Below are 17589 nucleotides of genomic sequence, written 5' to 3' on the forward strand. Positions count from 1 at the left end.
CACTCACCACTAGTTCTACATGCATGGGGAACCTACTAAGCGGGTTTTGTCTGTTTGGCAAAAGTGGTTTGCATTAAGCTAGAGTGTAGAGTGCCCATGGGGCTGGGCATGAAGAGAGGCGGCTCTGCCTTTGGCTCTTACCTAAGGTGGTGAGCAACTGCCCCCGGGGTGTGCACAGCGAGGTGGTTTGACTCTAGCTGGCTGCCCCACCGCAGCCCTTCTGCTGCCAGCCTGCTCTCCCTTCGGGTGGGTGTCTGGGAAAGACGGGGGCTGGGAAGGATTTCCTCGGCAGGGCTCCCTACGGCAGGGAGGTTCCCTAAAAAAGGCCTTGTCAGCGGGAAGAAAACAAGCTTCTGAAACACTTCTGAAGCGTGATTTGTCTGACCTAGTTTGGGCTCCTGCTTTAGGATGATCTGAATCACACCTCTCAAGTTCCCATTTCTCTTCAGTGTCACCAAAGGGAGTCCAGGGCAACACTCTCGGATGGGGACATGCGCGCTTGACTGGAGGAGTCCCATCTCCCAGGAGCACGGGGGGGGGGGGGGGGGGGGCAGCTGTGCGGGTTCGCAAGTGCCCACAAGCTCATGACACACTAACTTCATCGCAGAGGTGAGCCCCCAGCAACTCCTAGGGCCAGGGCAGAGGATCCTAAGTCCCATAGGCATATTCCAAAATGCCACTGCACTGCTCCTCGGTGCCTTGGCACGGTACTGCCAGCAGTGTCACAGACACCTCTTCCTCGAATTTGATGCCCTTTGCTTTCTGCTGCTCCACTTCTTACCCGTCTTCTTTTATGGTGGCACAGTTTGCCTTCTTTTTCTCTGCATGCATTTTCTGAAGCTGAAACTGATTTTGGTTACCTAATCCTTTGGTCTACTTCTATGTCAGCTAGTGTTTGCATCTCTTCCCAGTTTAGTGTCTTCTCTGAAAGTCATTATCATAATATTATTTTCCTTTTCTAGACTGTAAAACCAGGACTAACACTGATACCTGCTTGACTCTAAAAGGCACTTCCCTTAAATTACATACAGATGTAGATAGCTAGCCAGATTATCTTTGAAATGCTGTTTACTTTCCTTAAAAAAATATGGGGTACTGGGAGCTGCAGTGATGTCATAGCAACTGAATATGATTATGTAGGAGTCGGTGCTGAGGGGTATTCCAGAAACTATCTATACGCGTATGCGTTTATTTGTGTAAGTATGCACACATTGTGAATATTTGTGTTAATAATGTATTTAGATATATTTAAAGAGCAAAGGCCTTCATAATAACCTAGGATATTTTTTTTTTTTTCCTCGTTTGCGGGCAGTTTTACATGAAAAATAAATTAGAAGTAACTCCATGGTGTGGCAGAGAAGTTGATATAGTGACATTAGTGCTAAAAAAGACAACAGCATCTGTCTGTGCCTCCCAGACACAGTAAACAAAATAAGCTAAATTAGAATTTTGGTAGATGAAATCCTAAAAATCCAGCAGTCTTTTTATATTTTTAACATGTTTAACATTGTCATACTTTGGTTTAACTGTTGTCTGGAATATTTTTTCACAATGACAGATATAGTTATCCTGCTCATATATATTCTGAGAAAACACGGTGTTATAACTTTCAAGATGTGTGCTTGGGGGTGTGTGTGCGCATTAATGCTCGCTGAGGCTCACGCATCGCCATGATCTTCTATGCATGCAAACCCATACATTTTCGTTCCCACACGTGCGCGGGGGGGTGGCTGTGTGTGTGAACATGCACATCTTCCTCGTTATAGTTTACAGCAATTTGCAGTCAGAGATCAATAGACGTAGAAATTACTTAGGCACCGAAATTAATTGAGATCTATACGGAAGGGAAAGGGATGGTTTCTGTAGGTTTTGGAGCTATTCTGAAATGAAGAAAAAAAAAAAAACAAACCAAAAAACTGTTGCAGGAGTATCATTTTCTGTGCCTATGGGAGGTCTATAGGATGCGCTGAGGGAGCAAGGGAGAAAGTTGTCCTGTTTGGTGCTGCAGGACGTCACCACGCAGGGTCTGTGCCTGCACGTATGAAGAAGGCAGCACATACATATATGTTTGCGAGTGTGCTGGTGAGGGGGAGGGGGACTTTTAACAGCCATTTTACCATATTTTCTGATTCCCATTTAGCTCGCAGCTCCCACCTACGGTATGTCACCTGTGCGTGGCATACACCGCCTGCCATGGCAATACCCCCCGCTCCTTCTTCTCCCCTCCGTGCCCACCCCGCCCCACGCTTTCTTCTCGCATAAATCCCACTCCTGGCCGGGGCCGGGTGCTGGGGGCTTCGGCTGCTCGGGTGGGAGTGGGGCTGGGGGCTCCCCACCCGCCCGGTGCCTCCCAGACACACCCCACCCCACCCCTCCCACCCCCTCCGCAGTCTGCAGTGTCCCCTCTCCCCTGTCGCCTCTGTACAGTGGGAAAGTCGTTGGGTAATTGGGTCCAGATTGAAGATTTTAATTATTCATGAGGCTGGCAAGGGACTTGGGGGTGGGGGGTGGGGGGGGTGGGGTGGGGTGGCGGGGGGGGGGGGTGGCTGCTGGGGTGGGGGTGGGGTGGGGAGGTGACGAGTCAGGGAGAGCTGGTGAACAATTCTGGGAAGGGTAGGGAGGGAGGCAGGCAGAGGCAGCGTGTGCATGTGTGGTGAGCAATAGCTGTGGACCTTACAGTTGCTGCTAACTGCCCTGGTGTGTGTGTGCGTGTGCGTGTGCGTGTATGTGTGTGTGAGAGAGCGAGAGAGAGGGAGAGAGAGGGAGGGAGGGAGGGAGTGGAGAGGGTGGGGGGGAGAGATAAGAGAGAGAAGAGGAAAAGGAGAGAGGAGAAGGAAGGAAGAAGAAGGAAGGAAGGGGACAATACGATCATGCTGTGCTGTATGAGAAGAACAAAACAGGTAGAGCTGAAGATTTTTATAATTCTTTCCGTTAAGAAATCTCCCAGGCTGTTGGGTGTCCGTGGGGTGCTTGTCTGCCTGAGTGTGTGAGGGGCTGGGGTAGGGGCTGGGGCAGAGGGGAGGAAATTTCAGCTGCTTTCAGCAGACATCTCTTTTGCAATTCTTGAGCATCTTGCGACTGAAGGCTCTTTTCACACCCTGCAACATGACTGTTTTGCCTTTCCAGGGCTGGTGATGTGGGGAAGGGGGGTGGCCTACATCCACATTTGGGGAGCTACCAGAATCTCCCCTCTATTCTTATTATTTTTTAATAGTGGGCAGTTGTATTGCCTAGGGTTTTCTGTCTGTGGGTTCTGAGGGTGTGGATGTATTGGGGGTGGGGGGGGTGGGGGGTTGGGGGGGGGGGTGCGGCTGGCAGGAAACGTGATGAGATCTGGCTCTACCTTGGAGATAAAGGAAGCGATTCTTCATCTTATGCCAAAAAAGAAAGGATGCCCAGTGAGCCTTGATCGCTGGTCAGAACGCTCTCTATTGCTCCTGGCTCCGATGAATGGGAGACGCTTTATGTGCATGTGCTGTGAGGTGGCTTGGAGCACAGGTGCATTATTTTTTTTATGCTACAACAATCTGAGCAGGAATTAACCTGGAGCTTTTTTTTTTTCAACCTGTACCGTAGTGAAAAAATGCAATTAATTAATAACAAAAGCATTAGCCAGGGGAGGGGGAGAGTCACCCTCTTCGCCATACCCTTCATAGTACAACCAGTTAGACAACTGTGCACCAGCTGGTAAGGAGACAGAGGACCACGCCTCTGTTAGCTTGGAACTCGGGTGGGATAAGAGAAGCTCACAGTGTGAACCTGTTGGAAACCAGTTCATTCTCCCTAATGGTACCACCTGGATTTTCCTGTAAGGGAACTGGGATGATGAGAAGGTTTGAGTGGTGGCTAGTTTTCAGTGCCAAATTTTTTACATCCAAAATGATAATGAAATTGAAAAAAAAAAACCCAAAACCTACTTAGATCATTCCCCCCTCACCCTTCCCCCTTTTATTTTGTGTGAAAGCCCAAACCTGCTTCTGATTAAGAGAGCCTATTTTGGCTGAACCTCCTGGACTTCCTCGGGAGGCTGCTGGATTTATGCAGTTGGAACTTTGAGACAGGAACCAGCCCCAGATATCTTTGTAAGACATTTTTGGAAACTTCCCTGAATTACAGCTATGTAGGTAGCGACAAGGAGCTTTGGAACTCGGTCTTAGGTACAGCACCATACTGGTTACTTTTTTTATATATGCGTACATTTATATGTCTCTTACAGTATAGCACTGCAGTATTCTGGAGCGATAGCCTAACACACTGATGTGAGTAACTCCAGTTACTGTAGAACAGCAGAGTGTTGAAAGAAAACCCAGGTTAAAGTGTTTCCGAACAGAGATGTGTGTGTTATCAAACGAAGGAGCAATTTTGTAGAATAATGGGGAGGGGCAGGTGAACAGGATGGAATGAGACCCTGCGTCATCCTCTGGTTTTCCCCATGCAGGTTTTTCGAATGCTTTGCAATTAACGGTACATTCACTAAAATCTGGAGGGAGGTAGCGATGACTGAGGGGGAGAACACGTTGCAGCCAGCCAGCAGAGCACGTTCAGCTGGCAAATACAGGATGAAAAGAGCAGAGGAGAAGGCAGGCAGACAGGGAGGCAGAATGACAGAGCGATGGGCGGAGGTGCACAACAAATTTTAAAATAAAGTAGGTAGCTCGGGGTTTCTTTGGAGTCAGAAGAGAGCTATTGGGGGAGGGGAGATAATTTTGCCCATACCATCACAGGTTGGGCATTAAAGCTCCCGAACAATATTCCAATGTATCTGTTCTTTACATCTCTGTGGGTTTATTCCTGTCGGTTTGTATTCTTACATATTTAGAAATGCATGGCATGCAGGTATCTTGATTGCACATAGTCCTCTCTTCCCACTCTGTACATTAATCCACTGCATGGTACACACCCCTTTGCGTGTGCATGTGCAGCACATCTCCGCTCTCCAGTCGCTCGCATCTGTACTACACATATATGCACAAGCACACATGCACTCATTCGCACATGCTTTCTGATCCTTATGCAGCCATACAACCTGAATGTGCCTGCCTGTGCATATTCGGTGGATGTTCCTGGGCTCAGAGCCCAACTCCTGCTCCTATACCTGAATACACACAACAATTGCCAAGCTGGCAATACAGCAGTTTGTTCAGCAAAGCTGGTGATACACCAGAGGAAGCTTTAATTTGGAGAAGAAAAAGAGCTCGGTTTTCAGCTTGTGCTCTTCCTCTGTCCCCACCCAGACCTTTCACAGAGAAGATGGAATGGGTTCTTCAGCACAGGCAGGAGTTTCCTTCCCAAAATAAAGACTGCTCTCCTCAAATTATTTTTTCAGGGGAAGCCCCTGATGTCCCGCCTTTCTGGCAGCTAAAGAGCAAAATGTTGAAATTACAGTGTTGGGCGTGGAAGAAATCTCTTCACATTGGTGTCTAGGTGTGCCTGTATGTGTCTGTCCTCCCACCCCTCAAAGGCAAATATGTTCACACACTCGTACCTTGCAGATTATTCTTTCTTGTGGGTGCGATGCCAATGTGAAGAGTGAAGTATCTGACTGACTGTGCCCGCCCATGAGAGATGTAGATAGCTTGGTGTTGTCATTTCTGCCTACAGTTGATCGCAGCTCTGAATCTGTGCCCACAAAATATTCACCTAAATGGTGGCATAACCGAAAGGCTGGGTCAAGCAATTTCTGAAAAATTGAACTTAACCTATACTGCCAGCGAGAGATGCAGTCAGGAATACGCAGAGCTGGGTGGTTAGATAGGTGGCTAGAAATGCAAGTGTTGCATGCACCGCATACTGGAACAGATGGACGTTATGGGGGTATGTGCTCAGTATTGGATTGCATGAGTGATTAAACAATAACCCGCAAGCAGGTTTCCCACTTGTGGGTGAGATGAGTCCCATTCATCACCAGCCATATCCGACGGCTTCCCTCCCTTTCTGTCCTCTCCTCCTCACCCCAGTGCTGGAGAGCCAGCGGCTGCAAAGGTTTAAACCTGCCACACCCATCAAATCAAAGGAGGGAGGGGGGAAGAGGCAGTCTGCATTTCTTTCCCCTTCCACACGAGCAGCATGAATAAACAGGGCTGTACCTCTAAAGATGCCGTTTAATGCAATTGGAGAAGGAGAAAGCATTAGGGAACTGTTCTAGCCATTACAGCCAGTCGGTGAGGTGTCATGTCATTCCAGGAACTGCAGAGAGTTGTGCAGGAAGGAGGAAATGGAGAAAAAAGAGAGAGAGGAAGATGCATGCAGAGTTAAGGCTTTCTTGCCTCAGGATATTAAAATGTCTCGGACCTCATTTAGAATAACTTAATTATGCCACACAATCCAGATGCTTCAAAACTTGCAAGGCATGGTCTTACCTTTAGACGCCAAGGTGGAGAGAGGAAAAGGGGTTCTGAAAGGAAAGGTGTCCATCCACACCCCTCCTCCCTCCACTTGCCCGCGTGGTGTAAATCACCACAGACCATTGACTTCAGGGCAGAGGCACTTCATCTGCACCTGGGGAGAGTCTAGCCACTGCCTCTGCCTTTCTGAGAGACACTGAGCGGTTTCTGTGCTTCTTACAGTAAACAATTGCTGCATGGAAGTTTAATTACTCCAGGTCCTTACTATTTCTCTTCCTGGGGCGATACCCCTGGGATTTCTCCCGAGAAGGGTGTCCCCAGAGAAACACCCCTCCCATCACCCTGTCCTCCTCCGCTGCCTTTGCTGACTATTAGAGACATTGATTTCTCCTAGATCACGTAATGTAACTGTTCTTAATGGCACAGACAAGCCCCCTCCTAGGGAACTAATTGCAGGCAGAGTTTCCAGGGGGAGGGCAGCCCTAATGCTTAGTGGGAAAGAAACCAGTCTGTTGATCCAAATTACCGATTGCCACTTGCTCCTGAATGAGAGTTGCAGCAAAAACCAGTCGGGCAGTACCCACCAGTGCATAGAGGTGTCCCGGCTGGGAGGGCTGCGTTGAATCTTGTATCTGCTTGTGCCAGGCTGGGTACACGTGTGCAGCCCACGGAACCGACGTGTATTGTCAGAGGGCTTGTCCTGGCCCAGTGCTGAGGGTGTCTGATTGTTCTCAGAGCTACTCCTGCCTCAGGGTAAGAAAATGGGCTGTAGCTCCAGACTGTGCCCATGCCGTGCTGAGAGGGTGGTCATCGTTGGGGGATAAGGGAGGAGAGGGACCCCTCCTCCAGTCATGTGGCTTTAACTGACTAGAAGGAGAAAGTGCAAAGAGCTTTCACCTCGAGTCCGCTCTCATTTCAGGCCAGCTGTCGTGCCATCCCAAGATCTAGTAGCCACCCTGCACAGACATTATATTTCCTTCTCCGCATTTCTCAGAGAACAGGAATAATTCCCCACTGCTGGCAGCTGCCAAGTTGCAAGGCGTTCTTGTGCTAGCGGGAAGGTGAACTGGGCCCTTTGCCCACTGCAAGATGAAAGCAGGCTGATGGTCCTGCATGACATAAGAATCACGGATATGTATACCTGCTTGGGTTTGCTGGCCTCATGCTGTGAGGCATGTGCTCCTCTCAATGAGTCTCATCTGCTCCATATGTGGAGGGCATGGGATGTAAGTGGGCTCTGCTTAGTCTTTACCAAGCGGGCATGTATATGCTGAGGGATCGGTGGGTTAGTGGGTAAAACAACAGGCATAGAGTGAAGATTGCCTCTGCTTTTGGCTGAGATAGTGTGAAGCAAAAGCCGCAAGTATGTATAACCTGAGAGCTCTGCATGCTTCCAGTAGGCTGGTGGTACATTGCTGACTACCATTTGCTCAATCCAGGCACTGCTGGCCCATGCATCCTTCCCTCTGTACAGCTCTCCTGTTGTCCCCTCCTCCTGCACAAAAATGACTTGCTTCTCTTCTGTTGCTTTGGGCTTCTTCCCTACACAGGGAGGGCTTTATTTGGATTTGAGAATGAACACGATCTCTGATGACAGTTCCAAGCTAAAGACACCTGAGGATGGGAGAGCTTTTGATGGCGGCTCTCTGTGTTGATGCCCTTTGGAAGTCACTATGCGATTCTCGTGTTTGCTGCGAGTGTAACAAGTCTCAGGAATAGATTTGGCATCAGTCCATACCTGGCTGCATCTGAGTTTTGAAGGCCTAGTGTGTCCAGCTGTAAGGCAACCACTGTAGCCCAGTAGGAACCAGGGGAATGCCAGGCTGGTAAGAGGAGGTCGGTTGTCCAGAAAGGCCCACTGGAAGGTGCACATGCCTTGCTGGTGGAAATACCAGAATACCTGGCTGTGGAAATACCTGAGCAGGTATCTGGGTGAAACACCTTTCAGTATCTGAAGCCCAAAGTCAAAGTCTGGAATCCATCCACATTACTTTCATCTATAATTCCAAGATCCTCCTGAGCTCGCCGGGAGGTGACATGTAACCTCAGAGCTCTGATGGCCTCATGTGGAGAAGGTGTTTATATTTCCTTAGAGCTCTCTCTATCACCTGCTGAGTGTGTGTGTAAAACTCCATGGCTTTTCATGGTTGCAAGCACCACAGGCCAGTAGTTAGTATATAGGAATTGGTTTCGGAAGAGCTGGTTTCTCTCCCTAGCAGTGCTATTAACCTGCTTTCTGGCTTGATCAAAGCACAATTTCTCTGCCTGTCATGGCCATCTCTGCAAGATGCTTCTTTAATTTGGAAACTAAATAATCAGTGTGTGGGAAAAAAAAAAAAAAATGATTCAGATGCCCTCAGGTGAGAGGTGCTTTAGACAGGCAAAGCATTGCTTTATCCATCCTCAGTCACTCCTGCAGTGCTGGGATGTTTATTAGCCCCTTGAGTTCCTTTAACACAAACTACTGATTTTCTTCCCAGACCCAGGCTTTATTAGTATGGACCAGAGGCTGAGAATAGGGCTGCAACTTAGTTTCCTCCCTGCTACTCGCCAGTGTGCTAGCTCCTCCCCTGCCGTTGTAATGATCCAGCCCATAGCAACCTACAGTTGGTATATGGAGTGGAGGAATAGTGTAACGAAAATAATGATTTGGTTTTAATACAACAAAAGGAATTTGTGCTTTTGGAGTTACACTGATCGTACTGTTTCCACCTGTTATTCATTTTGTCTTCCCTCCCCATCTGTTCCGCTCCTCGCCTTCCTCCTGCTCCCTTGACCATGCAGTCCTCCTGCTGCGGCTGCTCTCCTCCAGCTGGGTACCAGCCCTCCATTAGGCTTTGCTTCCTGGGGACTCCTCCTGGCACCGCCAGCCACTACCACCAGGGTCTTATTCCCTTCACCCTTCCTGGCACTGGTATCAGAAGGGAAGCTGTTAGGAAGGAAAACCACGTGGGTTCTTCCTTTGGGCTTCCAGTTGCTTTTACAGCTTCCCCGGTTCTTCTCCACTTGGACAGCTGTCGCAGCTACTGCCGATGAGCACCTATAGACAGAGACAATAAAGTGGTGCATCTTCATCTATCACGTTGCTGTTAGCATAGGTAAAATGTTGCCCACCCCCAGCAGGCAGCTGGGGAGAGGTATGGCTGCCATAGGAGCGATGCATGCAGTACAAACTAGCATCACCATTCCTGCTTTGCTGAGGGTTCATACTTCTTCTGGGCTCATCCCTTGGCTACTGATGCCACTATTGGGTGGCAAGCTCTGCTCCAGATGTCTTGTTGGCCCGAGGGAGGATGTCCTGAGCCTGCCTTCCTCCCGCTGGGTTGGTTGGCTTTGATGCCTCGAAAGGGAAGCCAGTTTGTACTTATATTCTTTTAAATTATAATCAATAAATGTCAGTTCCATTCATTACTCATCTTACTTCTGAAGTTTCTTGAATTAATTCCAGCCACAATCACAGTCTATTTATAGAAAGCTGGGACATCTCGCAATATTTTAACATTCTGTAGGAGACACCTTTCTGTAAGGGCTGGTAATTAGTAAAGCTAATAGGCTGTAAAAGAATCCTACTTACTTGGTTTGAATGTCCCTAAAATGTAGGGGTACCAGGGAGTGCGTTTGGGTCTGAACCTAGCTTTGAAGCTAGTTTTATTCTAGTCTTTTCATAATTGGCTAGGAGTGAAACTGTTGTCTGAGGAACTTCAGGTTTTTTATGAATTGGGATGATTTCTAATAATTGGTGATGTCGAGAATAATTCAGAATTTCGATTACTCTTACAATTGTTAAGACTGACATCCAGTTCATCAGACTACTGAATGGAGTCTAATCCATTTATTTTATTAATAGTGTCCAGTGACCTTATAAATCTGCAATATCAAGTACTCAAGGGTGGACAGGTTGGGGCAGCATGGTACAGTGCTTTGCTCTTGCACAAGATGATAATCATTTATATTAGTTCAAATTGAAACTAACAGGATGTAAACCACATTGGTTTTGAACTGACCATTTTTCTTCTATCCTTCCATCTTCTGTCTGCCCATAGCTTTAAGAATAAGGTATTTAGTGGTGGATTTATAATTAATTTAAGAAAAAACATCTAGGTTTGGAGGTGTAGACGTAAGGAAACAAGTATCACTTGCTGATCTGCTGACAGTAAAATTTGCAGCCATTTAGTTTCATGTAAGAGTGAAGTCCACTGCTGGAAATAACCTGTTGAGAAAATGCAAGGAGAGCATCACGTACTCGACAGTGCCTGAGAAGCGTGGTGCAGATGGGAGGCAGCATGGGAACAACGGGGAACAGGAATAGTGGGGAACTGAGGCAATGGGGATTTTAGAAGCTGGACCAAAAGTTTTTCCTCAGCAGGGACACTTCACTGTAGATTGGAAAGCTGCGCTGACATGGTGCTTGTGTTCCTCAGAACGGGGGACACCTTTCTTAGGGTCAAGATTTTAATCCTGAGCTTGTTATGTTGGGAGTAATCAGGCTGGGAGCTTGCAAAAACCTGGATTGCACAGGCTGGGTGGAATCTGTCAGAATGGAGACTTTGCTTGATCAAAGATGAAAAACAGTGGTTTTAACCCCTCCTGCTGTTTGCATTTCCAGTGGAAGACCCAGAGGAACTTCAAGCCCTACACAGAGTTTTGAGGACAGACATCTGCAACAGAAAACTGATGTTTAATGTTGACTGTTAAAATTGCAGTCAAAAGCATGATAAGGATGTTACCAGTCCCACCCAAAGCACAAGATTCGGCAAGCGGCTTTTCCCTTTTATCCTAAATTCCAATCAGAATACCAGCTAGAAAAGATTAAATCCTAAAGAAAGGATGAATGGAGCAAGGAAAAAAGATCTCCCCCCAAAATAACTGAACAACTGAAGCTAAGTGAAACCTCCACGGACTAAAGAAAAGTTGTATAACTTCTAGAGGATAGTTAGCAAAGTTAATATGTGAATTAATACCTCAAGCTTCCTCTTGCATGGTAAAACTAGATATGAAGCAAAAAGAACCTTCCATTATGATGTCAGTGTACAAGACTCTGTGGAAGACAAAAGAATTGATGAATTAGTGAAAAATGAGCCCTAATGGCTTATAGGAATTTTTAGCAAATCTTCCTTTAAAGTTCATTTAATTATTCCTTATGTTCTTTGTTTTTTTCCTTTGAGTCGTATGATTCCACAGTTCAGGAAGAGATACCATAAGATGATGCCTTATCTTGTAGAATTTCATTATTTTTTAATTGGGGTGTGGCTGACAAGAGGAGTCTGAAATGTATCACAGTGTTTTACCATTGTTCTGAGCTGAGAAATAAGGGTCTGTTTTAAGTTGAGCTGACTTCTTAGAGGTGTCTGTCGTAGGCTGTAGAACTTCAGAGCTTCCTTCTTTTCTAAGGAAGTGCCTAGAGTCCTAAGATAATTACACTTACACCCCTAAAGTCCCCTAAACATTTAAAGGCTGTTTATGGGCATGTTTTAGTTTTTTAAGCAATAATCAGCTCACTACCTACTTAACAGCTAAGCTACTGTGGGATCTACAAACCAAGTATTCTTCCAGTTGCTTTTCCTGCACAGCCAAAATGGATGTTTGTCAGAGCACATGGGTCAAACGTCCCCACAGAATGCATCCAAGAGGAAGGGAATGTACTACCTTCCTTTTATCCAGAAACACTGTGATTAAAGTATTTACCCAGAGATATGGCGAATATACCATCTCTGCCTGAGTAGATCTGTACCCCCACCTCCCAGGAGAATGAACTGTTAGGCTATAGAATACATTGGAATCAATGTTTCCTGGAGAAGTTGGTCTATTTTGCACAGACAAATAAAATATTAATTGAGCCAGAGCAAGAGAGTGAAAGAATATCATCCTGACTCTCTACTTTAGCGTTTATGATACTCGTGGCGGGGAGGGAAGAGCTTTGGTTAAAGCTTTACATCATACATTGTCAATAAGGCCACAATATTTTTTTGGCCCATTTTGTGTGTCTCCAGTAACATGGTCAACTGCAAGTTGATAGCTAAAACAATTAATAGGAGCCACAAAGGAGGAAGCTCAGGATCTAGGAAGAGGGCAGAACAAGTCAGGATCTATTGATCTAAGATGGTTGTTTCAAATCATCCTAGCTTATATAAAGCTGGTGGAAGCAATCTCTGAACCATGATCTTTGAGTGCTTTGAAGACTCATGAGGGCTGGATGAGATGTCAGAAGGCTCAAAAAGAATGAGGAGGAGATAAGAAATTACAGACTACTCAGTTTAACTTCATTCCTGGGGAAAAAAAATGGTGGAAATAATCAAGTAAAGGAGATTATTAGGAGCCAGCACAGATCTGTCAAGAATAGATCATGTCAAACTAATTTAGCTTTCTTCTGTAACAAGCCTTGTGGATACAGGGGAAGTAGTTGTCATACCTTGTCATTTGTAAGGATTTTGACATTATCTCACAAGCTTTTATTATAAGTGAAGCAAAGAAACATGATCCAAAGGAAAACATTACAGCAGGGATGCAGAACTGGTATAGATAATCCTACTCAGTGAACAATTCTCACTGATTTCCTGTTGAAACAAAAGACTATCAAGTGGGTTGCCACAAGCTTGAGCTGTGGCCTGTTAAGTGCTTCATATTTTCATTAAATACATCATACTTTATATTTTAATTTCAACCTGGATGACTGTCTAGAGGAAGTGTTTTTTAAAATCTGCACGTAGCATGAACCTGGTATAGGCTGATGGAAATAACTGGAATTCAAGACAGGCTTGTCAAACCAAGGACCTGGTTTGGACAGCATCAGAGCGAATGTAGAGTGCTCTCCATGGGAATGATTGATAAATTGCAGCCAGCTGTCCATGGGAGCCAGCAGGCCAGGTAGCTATCCTTCAGGAGGGGAGACAAGGTCTCTAGAGGACCACAAGTTCAGTGTTAGTCTAGAACATCATTTACTGTCAAAAAGGAAAACAGCATCTTACCAGGTTGTGCAAATGGGAGTACAGGCTGTAAGACACATCTAATAAGCCTTCAGCTATGATGAACACATGTAAGCTGAAATGTCATGCCTTAATCTTGTACTGTACTCTAAGAAATTGTGGTTCAATGAGAGAGTGTGCCGGACTGGCATAGTGGGAATTGCTGCAGGTCAATGGGAGTATAATTGTGAGGAAAGAAGACTGAAATAATTAGGGTTGTTTAACCTTAAAAGAATAAGGCTGAGAGGGGTCAGGGTGCTAGTTTGGCAAGTGCAAGAAAATGGGAATAATCTGTTCTTCCTGTCCAGGGTGGATAAAACAAGGAGTAATGGTCTTTAATGGACCATCAGAGTGATTCAGACTAGACTTTAGGAAGAGTCCAAGAGGATTGTGATGCACTGGAGTAGATTGTCTGAGAAAAATACAGCAGCTGTAATCACTGAAGGGCTACAGGAGGTACTTCTGGACCAGAGGATAGACTAAATGGCCTGTTGTGCTCTCTCAACACTATTTTGTATGATTAGTATCAAATATTCACTGAAGCAGGAACTGGACCCAGCCTGTCCTCTTGCAGAAGAGTGCTTAACCAGTAGGCTATAAAGCTATATTTACTTTTGTGCTCTCTCTGTCTCTGGCCTCATGCTAATTTAATTCTTCCATGAAAAAAAGCACAAGAGCTTAAGCAGGAAAACCTAGGAGTGGCTTACTCTAAACAGTCTTCTGTAGGAGGAAGGTAAGACTTGAGATCTTTTCAAGTACGGTAGAGAGTTGAATCAACATCTCCCATAATTTAGGGAAGCTACTCTCTCCACTGAGATGCCACATAGAAACCTATCTACTGCATGCTGTCAGAGACAGACTATAGTTGTTGTCTCTCTCAGGGCTTAGAATCCAAAACTGAAGATGCTTCCCTGGTAACCAGAGCAAGGTGCCTAAACCCAAACAGTTTACATGTTGCTCTGTCTTCAGCATTTGCTTATAGGCAGGTTCAAAGGATATTTATTTGGTGTATTGTGATGCTGAGGTGCCTAGTTCTCCCCATATTTTCTAGTGGACTATGGTTTCTGCAAGGCATCTCACCTCCTTCCTAGACTTAGCTTCAACACCCATCTTTTGAACATGGACATCTGCTGGAACTGCACATTGAGGTTCCCTTTTCATTATCCTCAGGAGAGAATTATTACAAGGGATTTAACAGTTGGTGGCTTCTTCTACCTGCCTGACATGAATTATCTCAAAGCATTTATATGGCAGTCACTCAGAAATTCCCGACTGGAGTGTTGTGCCCCTACTAGCACTCACCTTCAGTGCTTAATCCCCTCTGCTCCCATTATGGTGTGTCCCAGCAGTTGCTGGGAATACTGAATAAAACATGCTGAGATATAATATTCACCTTCACTGGATATATTCTCATGCAGCAGTAGCTTTTCTGCTTCATGAGTATACAGAACTAAAGCTGACCTGTGGTATCTTCCATTGTCACGTGCTGAGTCCATACAGCCCTCAGGAAGATATCCTTCCTTCAGTTATTCCAAAGCCTTTACACAACACAAGACAAGGAACAAGGCACCCTGCCTACAGTCAGGATTACCCAACTTTTGGGGGATGAGACAAATTGTAATAGTCAAAGACATGCTTTTCAACTACATCAGATTTTGCAGAGCTTTCCCACTTTGGATAAGAATTTTCTTGGTAGGGGTCCTCTTCAAATAGACACTGTGGTTTTTTAATTTGTTATTTGGCTGTATCTGTTGAGATTAGAGGAATAAAGCTTTGAAAGTGTAAAGAGTTTTACAACTATTTAATAAGCAACAGTTGCACTTTTATAATATGAAGAAAGAGAATGCTGCTATGACTTCAAATTATGAAATTCCCTATTTTCTTCCTTTTTAATTTACATTTTTAAAATAAGAGATTAAACATTTTTGTTAAACATACATCGAGCTTTCAAAGTCAAACACATAGAATATGGAGAATTAATTAAAAGGGTTGCCTATCCATCTTGATTTGTCTTCTCTCACATATGGGCATAATGATGTGGTCCTTAATTGTAAGATCAAATACTGGTTTGTTTTTTTTTTTTTTTTTTTTTTTCAATAGGATCCCTGACTCATTCAGAGCACAGAATGGAATATACTTAGGGACTGAATGAGTTTTGCAATAAACGAAGGTGTTTTCTATAGATCTCCTGCTTAATTTACTGCCAGTGATGAAGGTTATGTAGTGAATTGGGCAGGGGGCTGTTCAGAAACAGAAGAATAGTCTCATGTTTTGGCAATTGAATACTGCCCTGAAGAATTAGGCTTTTTCCTGCCTTTTGCCACTAGTTCCTATGTGATATGAAAAAGCCATATAAATGAGGTGTTCCGTGGGTGGCCACTAATTGGTGTGTTCTCATTTTCTGGGTTCACAGTCTGAGACACCTGGGGTCTGACTTGCAGAAATGCAGAGCTGGTATTGTATGGAGTTCTGCTCTCAACACACACAGAGCTGGGGAAATGCTAATCCAAGGCATCGCAAATTAGGGACCCAAAAGTCGTGGGTGCTCTGGCCATTTTGACCTTAGCCTCTTTGTGTCTGATTTCATTGTCTGTAAAATAGAGATAACAACCCCACCTGCCTCCCTGGGAGAACATCCATTAAGGCTTGTGAAGCACTAAAATATTATGGCAAAATAGCACCACAGAAAAGACACTGACAAAATCAGTCTTCTAAATTCAGTGATGAGTTTGAATGATATGTGGCAAATAAGGCACTTTGCCATGCCTGAAATTAGGATAACGGGAAAATACTGAATCACTACCCACTCAGTGAGCTCTGTCTGTCCTTTGTAGTAGCTGGGGTGGGGGAGGCTTGCAAGAAAAAAGAAGATATGACAAAGACTATTATAAGGAATATGCACAAGGGAGTCAAAGCGAGGTTTCAGAGGTAGTCTCCATTTTACATTTTCTGCTTCAGCCTCTACCATGTGCCCAGAAAGATGCTTGTAAGATAGGCTTTTTATGTAAAATCTGAGTCACTCTACTTTGCACTTGTTCCTGTGAATGATGGGTTGCAAAATAATTGGGCAAAAATGGGCCAAATGTGTTATCATTGAAACTAGTACTATGCTTTTCAATGGTGTCGGAAGATGTCAGCTTAGATCCTTAACAAATCAAGCCTGGAACACTGTTGTTACTACTCGCTTTGTATGTGAGGCACAAGAAGAAAGTGGAATTATCTGCTGAAGTCATTCTGCCTATTTTATCTATATACAAACAATAGTTTTTAAACTAGTATTCATGTGCCTCACATGAATTTATCTAGAAATGACAGAAGAAGCATGGGTTTGTTCCTCTCTTCTTCCCCTCCCTTCTCCTAACGTGGAAGAAATAGCTTGAGTAGTGCAAATTGTTTGTTTGCTTTATTTGCCAGTTGCTTTATATTTGTCTCTGTGGGAGTGGGACGTATATCTGCCTGCAGGACTCCATGGGAGGATCTCCTGAGGAAGGGCTGAGTTGGAGAGTTGAGGAAGCGAGGAGGTCTATGGTATCACAGGTCTTATGTCCCAACCTTGGTGCTGTTTTCATGAAGCCCAGGCTCTTGGTTGCTGCCCTGGAGGATCTCCAGGTAGAGAGGTTGTGATTGCACCAGGAGAAGCGGTCTGTCGGGAATGTAAGCTCCAGACCAGGATGGGCTTAAGAAAGAGGTCAGAGCGTTCAAACTGGGCTTAACAGAGCCCGAGAAGAGATAAGAACCTTGGTGATACATGGTCATACAATTTTATTAATGACAGCCTGCCTGGGGTTTCTTCCTAGTCTGAACATGCTGCTGTTATTGTGCCTATGAATGTCTGTATTGCCTTCCTCAAATCTCTGATGCATAAGATGGGACAAAATTTTCTGGCCAGGCACCAATGGGAATTTTTCTCACCGTTGCTACATATGCTGATCGCTGATGAACTGATATGTTGCCTTCTAGGCCTATGTGTCCATGAATTATCTCCAGAAGAAAGTTTACTTCTCCCAGGGGGGCACAAAGCAGCCTAACATGCTCAAGGGAGAGTTTTTCTTAGCAGAGACTGAAATGGAAATACAGAAATCCCAGTACAGAATTTCACTAGTCTCTGGGGAAAAAAAAAAAAAAAAAAAAAAAAAAGAATTCATTGGTACTCTGTTAAGCATGGAAGAACTGTGCCTGTGTCTGCTGTCCTGAGACATGCCAGCATGGCATGACAGTGTAAATCCACCAAATTGAATTGCTGGTTATCGCTTGGAGCCTGTGCTTTATGAGGATACCCTGTC

General features: G+C 45.1%; 1 protein-coding gene across 1 annotated transcript in view; it reads left to right on the plus strand.

Moving 5' to 3' along the window:
- Positions 1-2793: 2793 nt before the first annotated feature.
- Positions 2794-17589, plus strand: part of GAP43 (growth associated protein 43) — a 61541-nt gene continuing 46745 nt past the window's right edge. Inside the window, exon 1 of the mRNA XM_042788831.1 lies at positions 2794-2900. Within this exon, the coding sequence (XP_042644765.1) occupies positions 2871-2900 (30 nt within the window). The 5' untranslated portion in view covers positions 2794-2870. The remainder of the gene's footprint in view (positions 2901-17589) is intronic.

This window comes from Tyto alba, unplaced genomic scaffold (genome assembly GCF_018691265.1).
Source record: "Tyto alba isolate M040663 unplaced genomic scaffold, T.alba_DEE_v4.0 Super-Scaffold_14, whole genome shotgun sequence".
In the NCBI taxonomy this organism is placed as follows: domain Eukaryota; kingdom Metazoa; phylum Chordata; class Aves; order Strigiformes; family Tytonidae; genus Tyto; species Tyto alba.